Source organism: Cimex lectularius, unplaced genomic scaffold, assembly GCF_000648675.2.
Source record: "Cimex lectularius strain Harlan isolate CLEC.00 unplaced genomic scaffold, Clec_2.1 scaffold5, whole genome shotgun sequence".
Lineage (NCBI taxonomy): Eukaryota > Metazoa > Arthropoda > Insecta > Hemiptera > Cimicidae > Cimex > Cimex lectularius.
Window position 1 is genome coordinate 352,569 of NW_019392993.1, and position 26,206 is coordinate 378,774.

Below are 26,206 nucleotides of genomic sequence, written 5' to 3' on the forward strand. Positions count from 1 at the left end.
ATTTTTATTTTATTTATTTTGCCCAGTCTAATTTGAATAAAATTGTTTGTCAATTTCTCATGATCACCATCATTGATCTCCTGGTATTAACTGATTTCTCAAACTTTGCCAAATTAATCTGACAGGAAAAGATGAAATGATCATATTATACATTATCATATTTTATAGTTTAATTTTCATTTTTAGTTTAAAATGTAATATGTGTGCTTCATATTTAGTCACGATAATTTACCATATTAATTATTTCAATTAATTTTTTTAATCTAAGGTCTTGGTTGAGAAGAAAAAGTTAGTGTCAAGAGTGTTTTGATCTCTACCAAGACCTTAGATAAAAATAATAATTAATTGAAAATTTTAGTCATAATTTTTAACATGAATATAAATATATAATCAATATAAAACCATTGAAACAAGTATTTTAACAAACATAATTGCAACAAAAAATTTTTGAAATAAATTTCATTTTCATCCTTGAATTTGTGCCCAGCATTGGCTATAAAGAGTGATAGTTAATTCTAAATTTATTACTGAAATATTTTATTATTTGAGAGGCAATAATTCAAAAATTTCAATTTTAATATCTTATTTTCTGAATGAATTTATAAAACATTCAAAAATTACATTTTGCCCTATGATGCAATAGCTTTGCAACAAAGAAAAAATATGTACAAATAAATAATTATAAAGTGGTTGCTAAAATAATTTAAAACAAAAGATGTAAATGTATATTTTGACATAAATGAGGAAGCAGTACGCACACAAATTTTAGGTAACAATTATAAAATCTACATTAAAATCTACGTCTCAAAATTTATAATTCTAATTAAAAGAGTATCACAATTAAAAAATACCTTTAGTTAGGAAATCTAGGCCTATTGTAAGAAAATAATAATAATTATATTAACTAATTAAAATAACAAAATATTTAAACCGAAATGTAGTTATTACTGCAAAAAAATTTAATATAATTAGTGTTGATTGATTGTTCTGCTAGTAAGAAAATTGAATTAAAAACAGTAAATCTTGGTTTATCATTTAATTTTTTTTAAGAGTTATTGTTTGATGTATATAATAAGAGTTTTTGTTTTCCAATACTTGCACATTTAGTAACAAATAAGAAACTATTAATCACTTTGAAGAATAATACTATAAAATTTTTGAAATATCACGATAGATACTATAACAATAGTATCAGAAATGTATCTTTTATTGGCAAAAAATTCTTCACTTTTTTCTAAAACAAGAAATAAAAAGTATATTAACAAGTTTCATATTGTCACTATTATTTAATCAACTTCTAGTTTCCTAAAACTCCCCGATATATCACCGATATTGTTGTTCTGGGCAGACTTTTTCTTCATAACACAGCTGTTGTCAAGAAGCTTCATCTTGTCACCATAAAGAATTTTCTGATGCTGCTTACCCAATTCAAGCTTCCAAGATTCTATTTAAAAACAATATACATAAATAAACAAATATAAATATTCTAGTTGAATTTAATAAATAATCTCACCGATCATGTCCGCCATTGGAATCACACCTCCGTACTCTTTTGGCAGGGCGCTTGGATCAATGTCAGCGTGCACTTCGCTTAGACTGTTGTGTATCTGAAAAATTAGATGGTAAGACCGTCTGCCTGACAATTTATTGTCAAATTACTATTAGATACCTTAAAACGGTCTTTTATCTTCTGGGTCACCCTTGATTTGGCAAAGTCGTAGACATACTTTAAGGCGGGGTGAACGTTCAGGAGATGAACTGATTTGTGCCTCATAGGGTATGAATGCTGAAATTACAATTACTCGAATTATTACGTTATTTTACTTTATGACATTAAATTCCTGGCTAATCTAATAATAAGAAAATGATTATTTATTTTTAATCAAGACATGTACTTAGTAGTCATAATTATACTTTGTATTTAAGGTCATGGTTGAGATGAAATAATAAAAATTTATTGTTAATTTGAGAATAGTAAAATTAAATTAATAAAGTAATTTTTGGTGCACGATTTTACAATGATTCATTCATTTTTCGCATGCAATATTTATTATTGAGGTTTTGTGAATATTCGGTTTATCAATTAATTAATCTTTATGTAAGGTATTGTTTGAAATGAAAAAGTTAATGTCACGAGTGGGATTCGAACCCACGACCTTCGGCTAAGTACGCTGCTGCTCTACCACTTGAGCTATCGTGACTTCGATCCACTCGGACACCAACTCCCCATCTCAACCTACCTTTCGAAATTTCTCTCCTTTTGGTAATTTTTCAAATGTCGTGTAATCAGGATTCGATTCTCGGCGACAAATAAAAATTCGAAAAGTAGGTTGAGATGGGAAGTTGGTATCCGCGTGGATCGAAGTCAGGATAGCTCAATTGGTAGAGCAGCGGCGTATTTAGTTCGAATCCCACTAGTGACAATAACTTTTTCATTTCAACCAATACATTACATAAGACAGAAAGAAGTTATTTGGTCAATCAGACCACGATCTATAATGGATTCGGTTTTTCCTTAAACCATTTAATACATTTTATTAATAGAAATATACATAATAATAATAATAAGAAGAAGAAGAAGAAAAATAACTTTAATCTGGGATTGGTGGCCCCTAAGAATAATACACATAAAATAAATGAAGGAAGTACCTTCTATGAAATTAAAAATAAAATGAAATAAAAATCTTGGCACAAGCTATACAAGTAAAGCAAGCCATAAGAAAAATAACAAGAATAAACAAAAATATCAAATATTAACGTAAGGACTCTGTTTGGAGGGAAAGGAGGCAGTTATACAGGTGGATTTAAAGGAGAAAAAGGAGGCTCGGATATGGGTTGTATGTTGCGGAAGGATAAGGTTAATTGGGTATGAGCGCGTGTTACGAGTGTGATGTGAGGAGTTGAATTGGAGGGATTGGGTGATGTAAGAAGGAAGACGAGTGTGGATGAACTGGAAAAGAAAGCAACCTAGGGATGAGCATCGATGGTCGATGTTTTGAAAACATCAAGATGGTAGACGACCAATGTTCGATGTTTTCAACATCGATCTTACTGAGTCGATGTTTTGTGACTATCGATGGTGGGCTGTCGATGTTTTGTAAACGTTTTCCGTTTTCCCTAATTTCTACGTTTGTGAATAGGGAATGACCCACATTCTTCTTATATGAAAGTGACCTATCAGAACCTGTCAGGAGTTGTTCAATTTGTTGCCTTAGTGGCACATCTGTTCCCTCTGAACGATAATTTTCCAAAGCAGGACAGATTATTTCAAAAACCAGAAATCGCTTAGAGGATAAATTGGCTTTAAAGATAAGTTTTTTTAATGATTATTCGGAGATCGTGAAATGCGGTCTGGTGTGACATAGATTTTAGAAAAACATTTTCTTTATCGTTTCGATCTTAATTGAGATCATCTTCAGGGCCTGGGATATATTTATGGCGGTGGATTTGGACGGATTGAGGACTAGGGAATTTTTATGTTCGTTGATGAAATTTAGGTCTTTTTTGGATTTTGAGACGGGCCGAGTGATGATCGGAAGGGTGAAAAGATATGTATATTTGGGAGTCATCGGAGGTGGTAGTCACAGGACTGGATCAAGTCAGGCAAGTCGTTAATATAAATGGAAAAAAGGATAGGAGAGATGCCAGAGCCTTGGGGCACCCCAGAGTTTAATGGGAGAAAGGAGGAAGTAAGGCCATTGGGAAGGGATATAATACAATCGTTAGTCATCATTAACTCGACTGCGGTGGACGAGATGTTAGGGTAACCGATTCGTCACTCTAGCAGTTCAGGGTTCAAATCCCAGTCCATGGTTTTTAAAGGATTACACTACGAAATGTGTTTTTAAAGTGGTTTCACCCCTCGTCCGCGCCACCCAACAGGTAGTTGGACAGCCCTCCGGTATGACAGGAATTACTTATTTCATTTTTATTATTAAATCCAATCAAACATAAAAGTTGTCGTTGACATTCTGAATGTATCAATTTTTGTGGTATTTCCTCTACTAAAAAATCCTTAACACCCAAATTGTAATAATGATTAAAAATGGCAAATAGTTTAATTCACTTAAAAGAAACTTCACTGACTGTGACACTACTGATTTTAAACCTGCCAACTTACCCGTATTCTAATTATAATTTTGATTTTGATTTCTTTAAAGGTTTATGTTCTATAAAATTTAAAAAAATAATAGAATATTGAAAACAAAATTAATAGTACAGTTTCATCAATTTACCTCTCCCCACTTAAACATGGTGGCGAATTCAGTGACATTCCAGAGTGTGACATGTGCAGTAGAAGCATTTTTAACGTCAACGAAGTGAGTAAAGCCCATTATTTGTGTTTCCTCATCTTCAAGCAGGGTCTCGAAGGTGAGAAGCATCACTTTCGCCATGTGTACGTTCGTATACTTGTGAGGGTCAAAGTTGTCTGAAAATGTGAGGACAAATTGATTTTAATTCTTCATTTTTCGCTCTGAAATTTATTAATTGTTAAGTTTTTAACCCTAATTAGTAATTAATTAATTCAACTAGTAACGTTTTGTAGTACAATATCTTAAATGGTAAGTTTAATTTAATATCTCAAACTTTGAACCTAATTAATTGTAATATATTAATTATAATATATTGAGCCCAACTAAACCACGTCAAAATAGGTAGTTTCTTACTTCAGTATACTACAAACAAAATTACTACTGTTAAGAAAATGAAGTCCTTTATTTGTCAAAAATATTTCGAATTACCTAAAATCCTAAATCATCTTCGAAATTTGTACAATTGTCTATCCAATATCGAATATTATGGATCTTTATGGAATAGTAGGGTCTCTTTGCAAAAAAAAATCTTCATAAGATCTGATAGCCAAGCAGCTATTAAAGCATTAGCATGTAAAAGAATCACATCAAAATTAGTCAGTGAATGCATCCAAAATATTCGAAACCTGCGGAAACACAACAACCTGATGATATTTGGGTGCCAGTGGTCAGAGGCATTTCGGGTAACGAGAAAGCAGACAGTACTGGCCAGAGGAGGTTCTGCAAGACCATACATAGGCCCGAACCTATACTTGAGGTAACAAAAACAAATATAGAATCCTCCATCGCAGAATGGATCCAAACAAAACAAACGAACTGGATAAACGCTAGCGGCGCTAGACACAGTTATGATGAAAGAACCCTTACTAAGACTGGCAAAATCACTGCTGCAATTGGAGAGGGTTAAACTCAGAGGAGTGGTAGGACTACTAACCGGTCACTAGCATCTGAGAAAATATCTACACAACATGGGCATATATAACCATGATCCCATCTGCAGATTATGTAATGACGAGGAGGAAATAGTCAGCCATATCATCTTGGAATGCGAAGCAACAGCCTAATAGAGCTTTAATCTAACATACGAAAAAGCTTAGGGAATCAAATTGTAGCAGCGACAGTCAATGACCTGATACTTCTAAGAAGAAGGATTGAGTCTATTGCACTGAACTAAGATAGTAGGAAAGTACAATAAGCCATAAGGCTGCAGTGCCTGGGAGCACAAACCCCGCTTCCTAGTACCCTTATTACCATACCATGGCCTTTTTGAAAAAAGCAAATTCAATTGTTACTGACTATTTGTGAGTAGAAAACTGGTCCATATATCGAATACTTAATCCAATTAACTGCCTATGACTTTAAATGGCGTTGAAGCTGTGCGGTGTTTTACCTTCAGCTTGATGGTCTTCAACTGACTCTGGTCGGTATTTTCCCGTCTTCAGGTGTTAGTCTGTCTCATTTGTGCAAATTTAGAGCAGCACACTACTGATAAAGTACAAAAAAGTGACAATATGCAAACCATTTTCAAAAACAATCAATCGACTTAAACTTGTTATTCATTTTTTTGGAAAAGGTAATCTAAGGCTAAAGTAATTCAATATATAATGAAGATAGTAGACAACAGAATAGCAAGAAGAAAATTGATTTTATGAAATATAATGCAGAAGATAACAAAAGGCTTTTTTCCTTCTGAGTCTTAAGTTTATTTGTATGTTTGGATCATTGTCAGTCATGATTTGTTGATAATAATTAAATGCTCATCTATGGTCTGATTTATATTTATGCAAATTATCTAGCTGTAATTTATTTACTACCACAAAAAATTAAATATCTGTAATGAAGGAAAGGATCAGGGTATTTTTTTAATTTACGCTCGATCAAACATTATGACATAATACGAGGGGCTCGTCCTGATAAAGTTTCAACAAATAAAGTTGTTTATTAGTAAAATTATCGCCTCGTTGTGCAACCGATATCATCCAATGTTATAGGGCAATACAGGAAAAAAAGGTCGACCATTGCGTCAGAACCATCGAAAAATCATTACGTTCTTGGGAAAGTTCATCTTGCAGATAAATACGAAGATTTTTTACAATTATTTTGCCTGATTGAAATTAATTTAGAAGAATACGTTTAATTTATTATAATCTTAGACCCAATGAAGTGTTAGTTATGGACTTAGTTATGAGCCCCGTACAGTCTCGAATTCATTGGATCTATATTTTATTGAGAAAAAACCTGTTTGATGTTTGAATCCAAACACGACTTTGAAAGAATACCGTACAAAAGGAGGACTTTAATAAGTACATAAATTCTTTGTTAAACTTTAAAGTATTTCACTATTCCAAAACAGATTATACAAAACAATAGAGAAGAACACGCATTTTCTCTTACATCTTTCTTTGAATACTCATCAAGCCATTATAAAGACGCGAGGTTCGTAATAATACATTTCGTCAACTTGTCAACGTATTGTATGTCAAAGACGCCACATAGCATTACTTGATGATCCGAGTCAAAAGCTAAACGTATAAATTTTGCAATAATAAAACCGAAAATTTCCATTTCTGTGAAACAAAAAGCATTTTCTCTCAAAAATTCAATATAAATTATATAAGTTGGTGGGTGAGTCCAAAGGCAGTTCTATTTCTAAAAATGTTAGCATCACACTTCAAGTCTACTTGAGTTTATTTTTGTTTCTTATCTATTTTACACATAAAAACGGGGTTTTGTTTTGTTTCCACTCGAAAAGAATGAACCATGACTTGAAATACAAAAGTTGGGTCTTGAACTGAAAGTTCTCATGATAGATTTTGTCCAAAAGTTAAATCGTGAAAAAGCTTTTTTTAGAAGTCTCGTCAAATTTTGATCCGTGACAAAACGTCAAATATGCAATAACTTATCAAAGATTTCAATATTTTTTCTCTAAATTGTAATCATATTAAACCTTTAAATGAATTACACACTCCTTCGTATATTGCACTTTGTAAATTTATAATACATTTTGTGGGAAAAAAGGCCTGTAATTCACACGAATTATTTATTGTCAACTTAAAAGCCAAAAAGAACTGGATTAACTACAATTCAAACTTTAAATGTAAAAGAGAAATTTAGATTAGTAAAAACAAATCAAAAAGTTATTAACTATTAAATTAAATATAATATTTTAACATCTGGATAAACACGCAAAATAATAACTTTTGTCTAAAATTTAAGTTAAACAATATTATGTATTAAATTCACTATTTTTTGTGGTCCGCTTGACCAATTATGTATTAACGTAATTATTTAATTAGTTTATTTGGTTAAACATATATTTTTTATAATAATCGACCAGTTTGATAGTAATAGGTAAAAAAGTGGTCTAATATCAATTTGTTAGATAATTTAGTTAAATCGATAAATAATTACGAAGATGGTCTCTTCCATGATTCATGTATCAATGTTTACGATTAATAATAAATTATAATATTTCGTTAATCCAGGTTTATAGTGATGGAGAGCATCAAAAATCCAAAATCTTGGATTTTTTAATATCCAACGTTATAATACTTTATACAAAGGAACAAACTTTTATTATATTTAATTATATATTAGCCTATTTGCAATGATTAAACAGTTCTTACTTGCGATTCCAATGGTCACTCTCCTTCCATGTTGATCTCTCACCGGTGAAACGAAGTAAAACCTAAAAACACAGGAAAATGATATATAATGATAAATATAAAACAGACAAACAAAAACACTCACCCTTTGTTAATCAATTCCAAAATTGGAGGATCGAGGTAATCCAGGTTGCCGCAGAGGTGGGCGTACATCTGCTTCATGTTCAAAAACTTAAGCAGCATGTCCTGCGCCATTGGCAAGCTGAACTTCTTCACACGAAGGAATCTCAGAAGGAAATTGTCGTCTATAAGGAGAAAAAGGACAAAACATATTTCAAACATATTTCAAACATATTTCATTGTTATTATTTAAAATGATTGATATAATATGAGCAATCAACCGTGATGGGATTACCAGTACATAAATGATTGTTATAACAATTATATAATAACCTTCGATTGTGGTAATGTAATCTTATTGTGATATTAATCAAAAATAAAACCAAATATATGGAAGCAGTTGGTGGCAATTACCAAGGCTTTGAATGTCTTGGGGGAAAAAACTATGCTCTTACATAATTTCTAAAGTCGTCGCAATAGCTTTGGATGTGCAGCTTTTTGATTTTTTGTTTTGCGGCTTAGGAACTTATTGTAAAAACAATTACCTCTGTATCCGTAACAACGCTTTAAACCCTTTTTAATTATTCTATTGCTACTAACATTAGCCAAGATGGTTGTGCAACGAATATAGAACAGCATGTACATATGTCGAGTACGGTTGGATATTACGATAAAACATCCTATTCTAATTCTAAATGTTCTGTTTCCACTACGAGAGCGTATTGTTCAGAAATATTTTCTCGAGAAATGCCTGCAGATAAATACAACTTGCCAATTAATCATTACAAGTAAAGGTAAAAGTTTAATCAATTTCATTTGCATGAAAACAAATGTATAATACATATATAATATAATCTTGTCTTTGTAAGTCTGTTGTTTGTTAGTTTTCAATCTTTTTTTTTTCAATCAAAAGTTCGGCTATGTTAACCAAAACAAAACTCTCATTGTTTGAGCAGTGAGAAGTGATAGGTAAAAAGGTTCATTTTCTAATATCTCACATTTTCATACTTTTATATTTGTGTAAGCAGGTAACATTTGATGAACTTAAACTCGTAAAATCGGAGCACAGTGGATCTTCTCAGGTCGAGGCGGGTGCAGAAGGCCTTGACGCCGCCTCTTTTATCCATATCCCTTTTATCCATAAAAATCGTAGACTACACAACAAGGATTCAAAAATATATTTTTTTTATATACTATTTAAAAAGCAAGACAATACAATTTTCAAACATTCAAATCCTTTTTGACGTATCCAGAAAGTAAGCGGACGAATAACTATGACTATAATAACTACAATCAGTTTGTTCTGCATGAATATGTAGTTTAACTATAAAATCTGTATATAGGTTTATACAAATTTTATGAATCCTTCAGTCAACTGATAGTGATTTCGTTTATTTTCAGGGAACTTATTTTAGTCATTTTTGATAGGAAAATTCTTCAATATTCTATATGCAAACTACTACTAATTTTTTTTTTTGTATTGAAATACAAACAAAAACTACTGACAATTTAGTTAAATAACAGGGAAATATAGGTAACAAGGTCCGCTGTTTCCTATATCCAACTTTTAATATTTATTGTCACATATTTTTCGTTTATTTGTCCTGAATGTTTGGAAACACAGGAAACTAGAATATTCAGTACAACAGGAAAGCATGAATTTACAAAGTAATAATACATGCTTTTATAATGTTAATCCCAGTACAATAACTAAGTTTACTTTCATATCTTTACAGCAAAAGTTTTCAATTTAAAAATCTTTTGATACCTTGTTTTATTCGTTAAATTCTTTATGAACAATGAGAACATTAAAATAGTGATAGTATTTATTTGGAGATCGTGAAATGCGGTCTTGTGTGAAGTAGGTTCAGAATAACATTTACTCTATCGTGATAACGTTTCGAATTTTGTTGAGATCTTCTTCAGAGCCTGGGATACATCAAATTACAAATAATTAATATAAAAACAATTGTAAATTCCAGGCCCTGAAGATGGTCTCAATAATCATCAAAACCCATTTATGTTTAATGGTCTAATTGACCAAATTACTTCTTTCAATTATTCTTTTTATGTAAGGCCTTGGTTGAGATGAAAAATTTATTGTTACAAGCGGAATTTGAATTTTGAGCTATTGTGACAAGTTGTTAGAGCAGCGGCGTACTGAGCCGATGGTCGTGGGTTCGAATCACGCTCGTGACAATAACTTTTTGATTTCAACAAAGACCTTACATAAAAAATTAATTGAAAAAAGATAGAAACGTTGGCACGATAAGGTAAATGTTTTTCTAAACCAACATCATACAAGACCGCATCGCACGATCTCCAAATAATCATTAATTAACGGTTACTAAATACTGCACATATGACCGTAAATTGCTTATAAACTAGTGGTTATGTTTTTTAAATAATTATCGATGCCTTCATTGATTTGTGATAAATAAAGCGAGATACAATATATGACCATTAGTGACTCACCTTGAAAAGCCTCGAAAATAAAACATCAATTAAATATACATAGAGGAAGAACATAAAGCTGTAATTAAACTATTTGTCAGACAATTTTAATGTCAGGCAGAGTTGAAATTTGAATACATACCTAATTAACTCTCTCATTATACAACATATCTCAATTTTTAAAGCCCCTCACCACTACCATAACGACAAGGCACAAATTTAAGGTTCTTAACACATTAGCGACCAAAACGTTTTTACACGATTGTTTTACCACTTAGACACTGTGAAGAAATTCAGGCCGTGTTGCGTCGGTTAACCATTTTCAAACGAAAACAATTAAACAGTTTCAAGTCAATTTTAAATAAATAAAAAATACACTTCCTTCCTCCAGAGAGTTCTTCTCATAAGATGGCGTGAACCGACAACAACGGCGAACATAAAACAATTCGAAGATTATTTCAGAAGTGTTTTCCTTGTTCGTGAACCTCATGGCACTTTATATTTTGTAAAAAAGTGCTTCGTTTCTGTGTATAACTTGATAACATACGAATACACAAAATTGGAAAACGTACGCACTTCTAATTTTCTTATACTAAGACATATTATTCATCACATATAAAAATTGATTATTATCTTTGCTGTTTTTCTGTTGGTATTAAAGAGTAGATGCTAAGAAGCTTTCTTTCTTTCTTTTTTTTCTTTTTTGGAGAGGTAAAACAACAAAATTAGGAAAACCGAAATCATTAAACCCTGATAATAGGGCTGTTGTGCAACTTCTTCTGCGGAACGACATCCTTTATCACACAATTCCAAACCGTTTTTTCCCAGTTGTCATTAAGTAATTAGTTACTTAACTGTTATCTTAAATATAATCTTGTGATACAACGGTTGGATTTCCACTGGGAAAAATAAGTTTTAGAATAGTTAGTTTTAGAGGAAATGGATCTATAAATTAACTTTAAATTATACAGGATGGACAGCTTTATCTCAATCTATTCAAAAATTACGATTTTTAGTGTTTATTTAAGAAAAACACGTTTCTTTACATAAAAACTGAATTTACTTCATTATCACGTAACTTTGTCCAACTTTTAGATTAATTCACATTTCTTTTAAAAATTGCCAGTCTACTTACAAAATAACTACAAAACATTTTAAAAAAGTCGAAATGGAGATAAAACCATCGGGTTTACGCCATTATACTCCTCCTTAGATCACAAAAATAATTTAACACGAACAGCTGACCACCCTGTATAAAAGTTAGAAGACTCACCGGTCCTGATGTCCTTAAGATCCCTATTTTTAAGGATCCAGTCTCTGAAGTTGTCGAGGGCATGGGTCCGTGTCTTTTCATCCTCTCTCAGTTCCTTTCTGGCAACACACATCACCTCTTCGCTCAACTCGTTTGATCCCTTGTCGTTGTTCTTGTTTTTGTTTGTGCTATTGTTTGTACTGTTGCTTCCTAGGCCTTCCCATGGCCGCACCACCATCACCCTCGTTGCAGCCATCGTTTCTGAAACTGAGAATAAAAGAGGTTTTTTTTAAAAATTATCTGTATGTGTTTTCAACTATCATATCATAAAAGATCTGAATTTAAATTAAAAACAAAACAAAATCGAAACTACGTTAAGCGATTTCGTCCTGAAAAAAATTTGAATATGTTTAATTATAGATTTGTTTTCAAAACTCACTAGTAAAAATAAAAATTCAAATATAAAAAGTCTTAAAAACTTTGAAAATTTGAATTATTGATGGGTGTATTGTGTCTGATTAACATCAGCAAAGGTTTGCTAAGCATAATTTTTAAAATAATTACATCGCAGTTGATAATAAATATCAAAAAATAAATTATTAACAGAGACATAAAAATGTATTCATTGTTTTCAATTAATTAAGGTTTTGGTTGAGATAAAAGAGTCAGTGACACAAGCGGGATTCGAACCCAAGACCTTTATGAATTCGAATCGCCCTTGTGACACTGACTTTCTTATCTCAACCAAAACCTTAATTAGTTGAAAAGAATTTATTTGGTCAAGCGGACCACGAAACCTAATAAAATGTATTCATTGTATTACATGTCTACACAATGTTCAAGCTGTATTGTGATCAATTTTCAGAATGAAGTGAGGCCATCGTAAAAAACTGTAACACTTTTTGTCGCAGATGGCTGGATGATCTTATTAATATCGCTAATATTAATTTAAACAAAATTGATAAGGCCATTTTGAACGAAAAGAAAAACACTCAGTTCCTTCGTCAAGCCTTCGAAGAAATCCCTATCGTCAGTACTTTGAAACCATTGTTAATAATTTACAAGTTTAACAAATTTAAATTTTAACTATTTATAATATCGATTTCAGCATGGACCTTATCTATGAAAAAGATAGTAATTATGCAAATTGATTTGCTAGGAAAAGTTAAAGTTTTGTTTACATTTTTTTTTCTTTCCAAAAGGTAGGTTGGGGATGAGGCCAGGAAGACAGAAACAGCATTTATTTTCTTGTCGAGCTTTCGGCAGAATATATCATCTGTTCATATAGTATAACAATTTTTTTCGAGTTAGTCATTAAGGAAAATTTAAAAATTGTATATTTGAAAATTTACTTATGTTCATTTGTTAGTACAGAGTCCTGATGAAGGCGATATATTCTGCCGAAAGCTTGACAAGAAAATAAATGTTGTTTCTGTCTTCCTGGCCTCATCCCCAATCTACCTTTTGGAAAGAAAAAAAATGTATTTAAACTGAGAAGGCTGATCAATCACCAAAGAAAATATTTAAGTTTTATGGAAAATTTATATAATGCAAGAAGTGCAGCCAAAATCCATGTTATATACTTTGCGGACATAATTGTACGAATAATATAAATAGGAGATATTTTATGGCTACAATATTTGAGACAAGGATTATTCGGAGATCGTGAGATGCGGTCTGGTTTGTCGTAGGTTTTAGAAAAGGATTTTCTTTATCGTGCCAAGTTTCGATCTTTATTGAGATCATCTTCAGAGCTCAGAGTGTTTGTTTTCTGCGTAATTGTGTCATTCTTGTGTGTCTTGTTGACAGTTCACTCTCTCTGCAAATCATTAACTAACAGTCACTAAACACCACACATTTGAGATTAGGGGTGAATTATTGCAACTTAAATCTTCAGTAGGTGGACCTCAGGATCGACAGAAGCGTGTACTGTGCAATATGGAAGCCATTGAAAACACTTGATTCTCGGCGACAAATGAAATGGCCACGGAGAGCTTTAGTGAAGATATACCTCATTTTCCTTATTAAATCCATTAGATTTCGTGGTCCGATTAACCAAATAACCTCTATCAATTAATTAATCAGTGTCTTATTTTTTATTCCATATTTGTGCTTTTTTTTTTTTTTTTTGCCTTATGATCTTGCATATTAGCCATAGTACGAATTTCTTGTGTGTTCAAATTGGGGGTTATCGGGAAAAAAGGGCCAGATGCGATGGTGGGTATCGAACCCACGACCGCGGCGTGAGAGTCTCTCATGCTAACCACTCGGCTACCGCGGTCCTCTAGATAGATGTAGATACACCAAATAAAGGATCGAAGAAAAAAAAACTTTCTTCTTATGTAAATCTATTACACAAAAATATAACAAGATGAACGAAAGAATGCCGTCCAAATTTTTCTTCTCTTTTGCACGATAAGACAGTTTAGAGTTATGGTCTTGTAGGGAGGACTTTCTTCTTTTGTAAATATTTTGAATTATTCATAGGATGAAAATTTCGAGTGCTCTTGCGAGGACTGCCGTAGGTTAAAACGACAAAAACTACGCTACATCATCTCGTACCGCACGACGCGATCCTTGCCGAATTCTATTTTATGCAAGGTGTCCATAATGATTTACATATGTAAATTTACATTTTTTCTTAAAATAGAAAGGTTTATGTTCATAATCGTTTATTTGGATTGCAATCGTGCGGTACCATAAATACCATAACTATTCTATATAATATCACTATATAATTCAATTCGCTTGGTAAGAAAGGAGCGTATCATATATGAAAATCACTTCCTTGTCAAAAATTTCATTTTTTTCATTAAATTTTAATGGCCATAATAAATTTATAAAAATAGGGGCGTCGGTGGCCGCAACGGCGAATTATAAGTAGGCAGTGAACTGATCGTTCCATGCTTCCCATGGGCGAAATCTTCCTTCCATTCATGCTTCTTTCACAAGAAAACACACCTAGTGAAATACAGAAAGAAAATAAGTTGGGAGTAGGCAAGATATAAGTTACAATATCTTTTTATAAGTTACAAGGTGTTTTTTTAAGCACTGAAACCCATGGGATTAATATAACCTCTGCTGTTGCGAACCCCATTAAAAAATATTCTTGTACATTAAAAATTTACTTCAAAAAACTAAGATCCATGCAAAAAACTATTCATCTTAAAGCAGATTAAAGATAATATTGTTGTTTTCATGTTTTAGAAGAAATTCAATAAATAAATAGTAAATATTTTGAGTTAATTCCTGAAAATAATTTGAAACAAGCAAATGAACATACACACTGAAAAACGAACGAACACAAAACACACATAAATACTTAAAGTTATACATGTGTGATATGAAGCTATATGGAAAGATAAAGACAAGTAGAAACAGAAAAGAATAAAAAAACGGCACTACACAAAAATACGAAGACAACACAAATAGACAGATACATACATCGATTATGCACATTATATTAATTAACGGGCATTGTATACTATCACTATTTTAAATGTATGTAAAAATAGCCATCAAAGAATAACTCAAATTTAAAAATCATAATTTGAATTTTCTAACTCGTTTTAACCTTAGAAACCTTTATAACGTGCGATATGATCCCTTTTCCCTTTTACTGCTACAAATACAAGAAAAGATAACTAAAAAAGTACTTTATACTGAGCAAATAGAACATTTCCAGCGAATGTAACAAGGAGATAGACAAAGTAGAATGGATGGTGTGGTTTTTAATTACTAATTAAACAGTGTAAATCAATGACCATTTCCGTCGTAAATTTGGACAAATTGGCTTATCATACAAGATGGACTAATGGAAAAGAAAGCAGATTTTTTAAGCTACAGGCTATTTGCTATGCACGAGACGTCGGATCTCAAGTGGTACGGAATTGTGCAACTAAAGAAGAATGTTTTCCCAAATTTCTCCTTACACTTCCATTCTATTAATAATTTTTTAAACTATCATTTCGAGACCTATTGAATTTATATTTACAGCTAGTAATCCCCGGTCCCTAAATCTAGGATAATCAGCTTACCTGATTTATACTATTTTAGTTGTGGCTGAAAATCAGTTGATATCGTGAATTGTATTTTGTTGAATTGAAATAAGTTAACTATCAATACTGAACTTGCCTTTCCTAAAATTCATTATTGTTCATCATGAATGATGCTCTATATATGCCATACACCTATAATTTTCAGGATTGTTTCTATTTTCTTTGTTATAAAGTAGGGTTTGTATATCATATCTACGGGGGATAACCTACGAGGGGGCGTCGGTGGCCGCAAAGGTTCATGCGTTGACACGGCGCTCATCACTGTAAGGTAAAGGTCCAGGGTTCGAATCCAGAAGCCCTGCATTCAAACCCGACATACAAACAAATATTTGTTTTTGTTTTTTTTTTCAAAAACACCGACCCACCAACATCATGGGGGTTGATATGACCTCTGTTGTTGCGAATCCTCGTTTAAAAAAAAATCCTACATGCCAAGAAATTGGGAGGTACCCTACGAATACCATTTGGAAATAATCAGGCTAATATATGGGTAAAGATGTGTGCGTGCATGCACACTGCAATTTTGTAAATTATGTGTAAGAACGTGTGTATAAATGTACATACCTTACATATTTGTTTGATTATTAATTTTTTAATTTATTAATGTATTTATCTTATTTGTTATTTATTTCTTCATTTATTTACTTATTCATTTAATTCGATTATACTTAAATTGATTATCCTATTTATTATGCCAATTTACTGTTATATTTTATTATTTTTATGTTTTTATTATATTTGCACATATCATTTACTCCTGTAAAGCTACTCAAGCTAAAGCTACTTAAATATGTACCTAATTTCATTTTGCTGATATCCTATTCTTGTGGGGTTTTTTTTGTAATTTTCCACAAGGAAAATATTGTTAAAATTTCTATATTTACACTAGGGGTCAAATAGATCAATTATTGTAAGGGGATGTAGGAATGTGATCTATGTAAATTTATTACGAATAAATCTTTTTAAAAAAAGAAAAAAAAATGATACAATTCAACAGGCTCTGGTGTAAACTACATAATCTTGGCGTTAGTAGCAAAATATCCGGTTGATCAAGTCCTTGTACTATTCAGCGTATTTCGAACTGAAAGTAAGTACCAAAATAAATGACGAGGATGTACCTACAACCAAGGGCGTGTTGCAAGGCGAAACATCGACTCCCCTACTGTTTTATGCATTTCTTTCTGATTTTTTCTCTTTCTCTCTTCTTTTTAGACCTCGCGATGTTCTAGGGGGCAAGTTGACAATGCTATAAACACTTGCGCCTTCAGTTCACAGGCGACATAATTTTATTTACTAATTCTCATGTTCGATGTTCTGTTTGAATCTCCGTAAGAAACCTAAAAGTCAAAATTCAAAATAATAAGGCAGTGGTGTCCAGAAACACGCCCAGATTTAAATATTTGAGAATACTGCGATATGAAGAGAACATCATTGAGTACACGAATTCGTACCTCTCATCAAAGGCAGCAAAGCCAAGGTAATTTTTATCCAAGGTAAATGTCAGTGACTGGAAACGAAAAGCTCTTCGATTCCATTAAGTCTCTGCTTTCTATTGTGCTGAGCTATGGGCATTGAGTCATATGGAAGAAATCGATAAACTTCATATTTATAAATTGTAATGATAACTGGCTGATAAAACCTCCTATTATATGTAATATGTGACTATAATAAATAAAATGTCTATTCTAATCTAAATAAGTTAACTATATCAATTTTTTCTATTCTTTCCGTTTAAGCATTGTTTCAAATGCTTCTTAATATTTTTTAATACTTTTCTGTACTGCCCGTTTGGTAAATACCCTCAAGGGTTTAATTAAGGCGGAATTATCTTGGTATCATTTTTTTTGTTACGAATGTTTTCCTTAAAGATTGCGTGCCGGGCGTTGAAACAACCTGCATTTAGTCCAGACGGCCTTGGCTGAAAACGCAAATGTCTGACAATGTTTAACATAAAGCAACGTGAAAATATCAAAGCAGTTAAATATGAATTTGGCAACCCTAACCGTCAAGAATAAAAAGAAAATTAACAAGTGGCAATAACGAAAGTCAAATGAATGAACCAATTTCATTTTTCATCATAATGTGTCTAAACACATGGGTAACAACGCAACATAGAATGACAATTTTCTTGTTTAAAAATTACTCAGCCTAGACGGCTTCTTCACGATATCCGGACACATCCGACAAAAGCCATTATGTATTAAACAAATTAAGTTATTCAATAACCATAACAAGTTGGACAAAAAAAAATTAAAATAAATAACAGCCAGCGGTTGAAGGTTTTAAATTGCTAGATATTCACCGTGGTCATTACTGCCACAATTATCAAAGATCTGGCCTTATAGAATAATAGAGACTATGATGATCTGTGCAGAAGAGCGTCTTCCTTATCTGCGAGGGGATGCCCTCAGCGATAACGTTTACCGGCGCAAAAAAAAAGAGAAAAAACGCTCATCACAGAACCCTGAGGGAACGTGATCCCTGGAGAGCGCGGTTCCCAGCTTGACACGGAGCCTACGTTTCTACCGGAAACGCCTGAAAAACCGTGGCAATTTGCTTCTTGAGCTGAAATCGTGACATTTCCGCAATATCGTGTATCTCCACGTCGTATCGAACGCCTTCTCGACTTCTCGAGGTCAAAGAACATGAACGCCAAGAAGGTCGGCCTCGAGTAGACATGCATGATTGGCAATCGATGCCTACGGGCTTGATCTCAAATTCAAAGATAAAGTTAGAACCATACAATCTATAGTACTATTCCTCCAGTTTGTATGTCGTTTTGACCAATTGGCTAAATTGTACAACTTTATTTTATTTACTTTTGACAACTTCGTCTTAATGCATGATAATGCTCGACTCCATGTAGCTCTTGTTGTCACCCATTACTTGGAGGACGTTGTAAACAACCCAAGTCTTCCCATAGAACACTTATTGGACATGATAAAGAGACTACACATCGTTCATCGCCGTCGTTGAATAGCCTCAAACCGCTCTTGTGGAAGAATGTGACCTGTTTCACAAGACTAAATCCGGTTTTTATTTTCTCGATGGTTAACAGACTTAAGACCTTCCGCGAGGCTTTGCAAAACTAGATATAATAACGGCATAATCATTAGTTAAATTTTCATCTAGTACTACACATTTCCGATTTTTTGGTGAATTTTCTTTCAAACTATTATGAACTTATTGGTTAACGAAAAAAATCAGACACGTTTAGTAATAGATGAAAATTTAACTAATGAATGAATGTTAAAACCAATTAAATATTTTTTATTTCAACTAATGAATTTCTATCTCGTTTAATTTAGTTTACAGTATGTCACCTGTTATTAGCATGTAAACCAAAAATGTTTTGACTGGATACTAAAAGGAAATTAAAAAAGCAAATAAAGAAAAAACCTACGATTTGGACTGTATAAAAGAAAAAAGGAATCACTCACTTAAGGATCATAGCGAGGTTAGGAACGACTTATAGTTCAGGAAGTGAAGAATAGGATGGGAAATTTGGGAAATATTAAAGGAAAATTGAAGGGGAATATGAGAGGTGCTCACGGGAGAGGGTTTTTAATAAAGAGGAGGTTAGCCTAGAAGAGGTTTTTCGTTCACAATAGATTCGCACTGGGAAACAGAGAAATCAGAACTGCTGAAAAAAAAGACGAATGGAGAGTTTTAGAAGAGGACTCAAAGAGTCAATGTGCTGGGCCTATTTTACTCTGGCCAAAACATACCGCCCGCCAAAATTTTACAGAAGGTTTTCTAAAACTATTTAAACAAAAATTAAAACAATCAGGTAAGTTATAAACTAAAGCAATTAACTTTTGATTAAATATGTACAAAATGAAATGAGCTGTAAAGACTATGAGAAGGTAGATAGGTGGAGGAGACACTGGATGGGGCGGGTGCCCACCACCGTCGGCCCCAGGATGAATCTCACGGATTCTACCAATAGGTCAGGACAACTTTAAAATCAATTACGCGAAATTGCCAGTTTTGCCTTTGCATCGAGGTAATCAAGTAAGAAGACGACCAATTACGCCAAAACCTGGGTGGAGTGCGCTTAGCCGACGCCAGCGAGTGAGAGGGTTATCTGAATCTGAAAAAACAGTTTCAGGGGGAGACAGGAGAGAAGTTCCCGTTAGAAAATGACCAGGGTTGATATAACAAGCATCAACGCCATGGGCATTTGAAGGTGCTGTACACAGGACATGAGATGTGAATCGTTCCCAAACTTTACAGGGGGCCTGCGGAGACATCATCCCAATCCAATTTGTGTTTCCACAAAGGCTGGATGAAATACTTAGCCTGGCACACTAGTGGAGATAACCATCCAAGAGGATCAAAGAGTTGGGCTACGAAGGACAACACATTTCTTTTGCTAATTAACCCTTCAAATGGATGCACCAAGTAAGAGAGCTTATCAGAAATCGGGACCCATTTCAAACCTAAGATTTTTGGATGGCCGTCGATGTCAGAAAAGGACATTGGTTCTATGTGCTCGACCGGGATATCATATAAGGCTTTAATATTAAAATAAGTATGTTGTAATTAAAAATAACAATAAAAATACATGTAATTTGAAGTCTTCAGGTGCATTATATATCTATCTATCGATAGATTATAGCTACAAGGGTCATGGTAGCGTTAGTTTACATATCGATGATTCAATATTTTTCCATGAGACGAAGAATGCGAGCGTGTGGGAGAAATTTACCAGAGAATGGACAAATTTTTAGAATAATTGCCTATAATTTCATTTCATTTTCTTTTTGACTCGACGACGAAGTTTGACATCAATTCCGAACATTTTTCACAAATTTGATTCTTTTGAATATGACTGAAGTACAGTTGTAACGAAGCTTCTAAACACGTAAGGCGTAAAACGTCCTTAAACTTACATTAGACTTGCACTACTTGACTGGCGAGACACTTTTACTATGTACTTTTGCCCATAATTGAACGTAACAAGGCGTTTTAAGGTTTAAGTAAGGGCCATTACACAGTTTTTAAACTAAGGTTGCCCAATGCGAAAGGCAAGATAGTTATCGGTGTTGGTCAGCCTAAAAAAATCACGGACTCTAGAAAACTACATTAACTTAAATTAAGGACAGTAATGGTGCCGAAAAGAACTTTCTAATACTTGATACCTGGTTCTTAAAAAACTTTTCATAATCGATTAATGTTTGTCAAATTTATCCGTGGGGTTTAAATATATAATGAAACTAATGAAGCATAAAAGAATTTTGCATATTGACCAAAATTTAGACAACTTGAATTTTAAATAAACCTGTTTTCGACCCCTTGTTATACTTTTGGTCATAAATCTCGTTTAGGTATGTTTTTAAAGACTGTTTATTATTGTCTAGTTAGGTAATTGTGTGTTGATTCTTTGGTCTCCAATTTTTTAATTAAAAACAACTAATTGACCACTAAACAGTAAATAAATGTAATAAAGCCTAGTAAGTATTTTGATGCAACGAAATTTCCACAACTGTTGTAAACCTTGAAACACTTTTTTGGAAGTTTAGAAATTGAGCTGATTAATGCTTGCAAAATAGCTGAACCTTGAGAATTCAATGTTGCTGAACAACTCTTTATCGAATGTGAAACGTACTCCGGCCGTCTGGCTATGACTTTAACCGCCAAGGGATTGCCTTACGTGCGTCGGTTTAAAAGTAGTCATAAATTCTATTGAATTTATATCTTTAAAACTTTTGAACGTGTTTTTATTATATGGCAGGTTGTTTTAACTTGCCTCTCTTTCTCTCACACACACTCCCTACGAAGTACTCATGTAAAAAATATTTAAAAACCTAAGGATTCTACATAAAAAAGATAACACTTTCTCTCACTATCTCTCTCTCCCTCTTTCTCTCTCTCTCTCTCTCTCTCTCTCTCTCTCTCTCACACACACACCCACACACTCACACAAAACTCCCTACGAAGTACTCATGTAAAAAATATTTAAAAACCTAAGGATTCTACATAAAACAAGATATCACTTTCTCTCTCTCTCTATATATCTCTCTCTCACACTCTCTCTCTCACTCTCTCTCTCTCTCTCTCTCTCTCTCTCTCTCTCTCTCTCTATCTCTCTCTCTCTCTGTCACTCTATTTACTCTGTACCAAAATTGAGCATGTTTAAACTTGGCCATAAATTCTATTGTATTTATTATCTTTGATTTCTGAATGTGTTTTTATAATGTTGCAGGTATAACTTAAGCCGTTTTCGAGGGTACATCTTTTTTTCGATTTTTTTAACCCAAAAATATGTATTTTGATATACAGTTTGCATATTCATAGGTCAATAATATATTGAATATTTAGTTAATTTTATTTATTTTAAACTTATTTAATACTTACTCTGCACCAAAATTGATATATAATTTAATTTTTTGACCAAGGCCATGACCTTTAGGACGTCAGTTCTGTTTTTGTCACATAGTCCTTGGTTCCCTTCCTCGTTATTTTTAATTACCAAATCTGCTTTTTTGGCTCAGCAATGAATTTATAATTTAGCAAGTTTAGAAGCACATGATTCTCAAAAATTTTAACTTACGCGCCTCAAATAAGCTCATTTTTATAACAAGACTCACCCACCAAAAGGGTCTACTTAACTAGATTTAGGTTAGATTATCTGCAAGAATACAACTATCCCAAATTAAGTTTTGTATAATCATGTTACGATTGTTAAATGTTTAGTAGCACGACGATTCATTGTTCTAAGTTAGAAATATACCTAATTTTACATTGTTAAATTGTGCATTTATTCACGAAGTACTAAGGATGAGCATCGTTTAGAAAACATCGATGGTAGGCAGCTGATGTTCGACGTTTTCAACATCGATGTTTCTGTACCAATATTTTTTTATCATGGTTGGGGTCCAAAATAACGTCGGGCGAAGGAAAAACAGGGATGAATTATGAATAAAATTCACAGGCACATAATACTTTAACAATGGAAGTCTTTTATTTCAAAAAATCCATATTTTTAAGGCAAATTTTTAAACCGAGAGATCTATATTTATATAACAATAAACAGATCCAGACGCAATACAAATCAAAATTAATTCCTGATAAATGTAATTAAAATACTAATACATGACTTTTATTAAAAGAATTTCTAACAAAGGATCAGAAATGGTGACTTTTTTAAATTAATTAAAAAATTAATGCACATGAAAATATTTTATGTGGTTTGAGTAATGAGTACTTAAAAACCGTATCGTGGGTGTACCATTATCGATGGTGAAGTTCCTATGATTATCGTTGGTGATCATCGATGTTTTTCTATTGATGCTCATCCTTACGAAGTACTCTTGTAAAACAATATTGTAAAAACCAAACGATTCTACGTAAAAAAGATGATATGTAATGATGTGATGTAAAACGTATTATTCACGTTAAGTGGTATTATTCTTATTCTCTCTCTCTCTCTCTCTCTCTCTCTCTCTCTCTCTCTCTCTCTCTCTCTCTCTCTCACACACATACACAAAACTCCCTACGAAGTACTCATGTAAAAAATATATAAAAACCTAAGGATTCTACAGAAAAAAGATATCACTTTCTCTCTCACTGCTCTCTCTCTCTCTCTATCTCTCTATCTCTCTCTCTCCCACTCTCTTTCTCACTCTCTCTCTCACTCTCTCATTCTCTCTCTCTCTCTCTCTCTCTATTCCTACCTTTCTATCTATGTATTTTTATCTTTCTANCTCTCTCTCTCTCTCTCTCTCTCTCTCTCTCTCTCTCTCTCTCTCTCTCTCTCTCACGCTCTCTCTCTTAAGGTTTTAACATCATGTAAATCTAAACATATTTCTAATAAATTTGTTTCTTGCTTTTTAAAATTAGATTATGTTCAATCATGCTCTGTACATCAACATTATTAAAAATAATTTAGACAGTAAAAGAATTATATTTGTATCATACGTATTTTGAATTATGTGAACTTTACTTGTATGTACGAATGCTCGTTATATGTAAGAAAGTCCATGAGACCTAATTTTGCGCGCTTTTATGATAAATTTACAATAAATTGTTCAATTTTCCCTTAAAGTTCAAGGTTTTGTGGATAGTATGTACAGATATTAAAGATTTAAAACAATTAAACCGCCCACACTGGAAATAACATGGATTTTTGTGTTTCAACATTAGTAATAGTAAATAATATCTTACATATTACTATTTAAGAGAGGACGGCTGTAAGTCCTTTATTAGTGATAAAATAATGAGTTCTTACGAACTTATATTTTATCAAAGTAAGTGTGTGCTAAAACCAAAACTGACTATACGGAATTGTGCAAAGCGTGTAAAACCACGCGGAACGAAAGACAACGTACTTCTTTTCTTTCAATATTTACTCCCTGATATGTAAAAAAAGAAGAATCTGGCACTTTGAAGGAATGGAAAATAATGGGAGAAAAAATAGTGAAAAGGATAAACGATTAGAGAATGGCATCCTGCTCTCAGCCTCGAAGGAGGAGGCAATGGTGCCTTTTGTATTCTTCTCTTCTTTCAATCGATTTGCATTAATTCAACTGATAGGACGCATTTTTATACAAGGACCTTGTATATCTACAGTTCAAAAACACGAAACTCCTGTAGACCTTAAATTCTTAAGGATTGAAATATTCCTCACAGCGAATCCTGTGTGATTCAGCGAATCTTTATAATTTGCCATATTAGTTTATTGTAATGTACTGTTGAAAATGGTTTTTCCCGTTTTTTCAAAGGCGAAATTTTCAACCTTGATCCGTCGTGAAGAATTGCAAAATACTGACGGAAAAGGAGATCAACGAACTTTCGATTTTTGCTGCATCGGCTATGTCAATCAAAACAAAAACAGTTCTACATCGATCTTCCAATGTCGTCAGTCTTCAGCCTTGTAGAAAAGTCGTCTTTTTCACTCGTTTTGTTTAGTTAATTTTAAAATGTTTTCTTTTCCCTGAGTTTTAGTTTACCGCCTTTGAATTATTCATTCGTTCGAAGTTTGCAGTCCTCGAATATGACCGTTCGTTAATTTCCAGGCGTTTTTTACTCAAACATTAAAAATGCCAATTCACAATGTCATTACACGAGGGAAAAAAATTTCCTGTCTCATAGCAAAAAGTAAACCCAGGAAATTCAAATTTCGATTTTAATCACATTCTCAGCGCATTCCTTTCATGGTTAATTTTTTTTAATACGGAAATAAATATTTTTAACTTTCAAGGACTCAGGTAACGGGACCATTTTTATTTTCATTTATATAGAATATAAAGGTCCCAACAAAACGTGTTCAGTTAAATAATTGACATACTTTGGATCAGATTTTTCAGGGATTATTTGTAAATTGAAACGGTAAAGTTTAAATTATTTTTTTCAAAAATTAAGTTCATTAAAAAAATGGTAAAAATCAAAATAGATCATTCACGACTTGAAAACATTTGTATCAGTACAAATCATCATAATATTCGATATCTCCATCTGCAGTAATTTTTGGTTCATTTTTAAAGCAACAAAGCCTATATCATTTTAACTCAGTCAGTAATAGTATCTTAATTTATAAGAATTATATTTACATGTTATTTTATTGAAACCAAAATTTCCATTATTTTTTAAACCAATATGTAGAATCTAAATATTCATTTTTTTCAATAGTTGTGTCTATGTGCTTACGTTTTTATATTAAAAGTCCCCAAATTTTTCATGTTATTATTAATATCATTAAATCCCTGCACCATGAACCGGGATAAAATTCGTCCTCAACAACATTGTAGAAAATGAAATAATCCAACGAAACTAATATAAGCGATGTGATGTTATTGATAGGATGACACACTTTCAGCAGATGAACCACTACTGAACAAATGCTGACAATATTTTTTTTATTACATTGTTTGATTAAAGAACGAGGAACAAACGAAATGTATTGAACCACCCTCCGATTATTTAAAACTAACTTTTCAGTGTTTTTGTAAACTTAATGTTTTTAGTATAAAATGCGACTACTTACATATATACACAATGGAAAAAGTTTAATCCAAAAATTTCTACAGGAATTGTGTGAAATGTGTTTTGGTCGATGCCCAGGAGGGTCGTTAACGTATCCCTGGAGGTCAAAAACGACTATGATAGTCCGACGGTCAGTCTGTTAATATGGAAAGTTGAGGTGCCCCCTCTCGGTGAGCGGCAAGTAGAGGGGTGTGATATGGTGTTGGCGGTACGATCTACCTGGATCCCAGGGGAATGCAAACCCATCGAGGAAAAAAGGGATTTCCCCCGGTCATCAAAGCTTGATTGCACGAGGAATTTTATACAGGGAAGATCATTCGACAAACATGCTTTTAAGTTCAACTTGATCAGTCCATGAAAAAAAGGTTGAGCAATCTCACAAGATTGTAGCTAAAGAATTCCCTTTCATTATTTTAG

At 32.8% G+C, this 26,206-nt stretch overlaps 1 protein-coding gene and 1 non-coding gene across 2 annotated transcripts; both read right to left on the minus strand.

Annotated features, from left to right (window-relative positions):
• Nucleotides 1-909: 909 nt before the first annotated feature.
• LOC106663543 (clavesin-2) lies at nucleotides 910-25,929 on the minus strand. Its single transcript, XM_014388441.2, has 8 exons — nucleotides 25,791-25,929; nucleotides 11,766-12,011; nucleotides 8,064-8,223; nucleotides 7,940-8,001; nucleotides 4,236-4,429; nucleotides 1,670-1,786; nucleotides 1,514-1,607; nucleotides 910-1,444 (listed from the first exon to the last, which is right to left on the minus strand). Exons 2-8 carry the CDS (start codon nucleotides 11,998-12,000, stop codon nucleotides 1,287-1,289), a joined length of 1,020 nt encoding a protein of 339 aa, XP_014243927.1. The 5' UTR covers nucleotides 12,001-12,011; nucleotides 25,791-25,929; the 3' UTR covers nucleotides 910-1,286.
• Trnas-acu lies at nucleotides 2,129-2,201 on the minus strand. Its single transcript has one exon. It is a non-coding gene; the product is annotated as a tRNA-Ser (tRNA).
• Nucleotides 25,930-26,206: the final 277 nt, after the last annotated feature.

Excerpts from the sequence above, each read along its gene's own strand:
- LOC106663543 (XM_014388441.2), bottom strand. The coding sequence starts at position 12,000 with ATGGCTGCAACGAGGGTGATGGTGGTGCGGCCATGGGAAGGCCTAGGA. Across the intron at positions 8,002-8,063 it reads TTGGAATTGATTAACAAAGG|GTTTTACTTCGTTTCACCGG; the intron begins GTGAGTGTTTTT and ends CTGTGTTTTTAG. Across the intron at positions 1,787-4,235 it reads CCATGTTTAAGTGGGGAGAG|CATTCATACCCTATGAGGCA; the intron begins GTAAATTGATGA and ends TTGTAATTTCAG.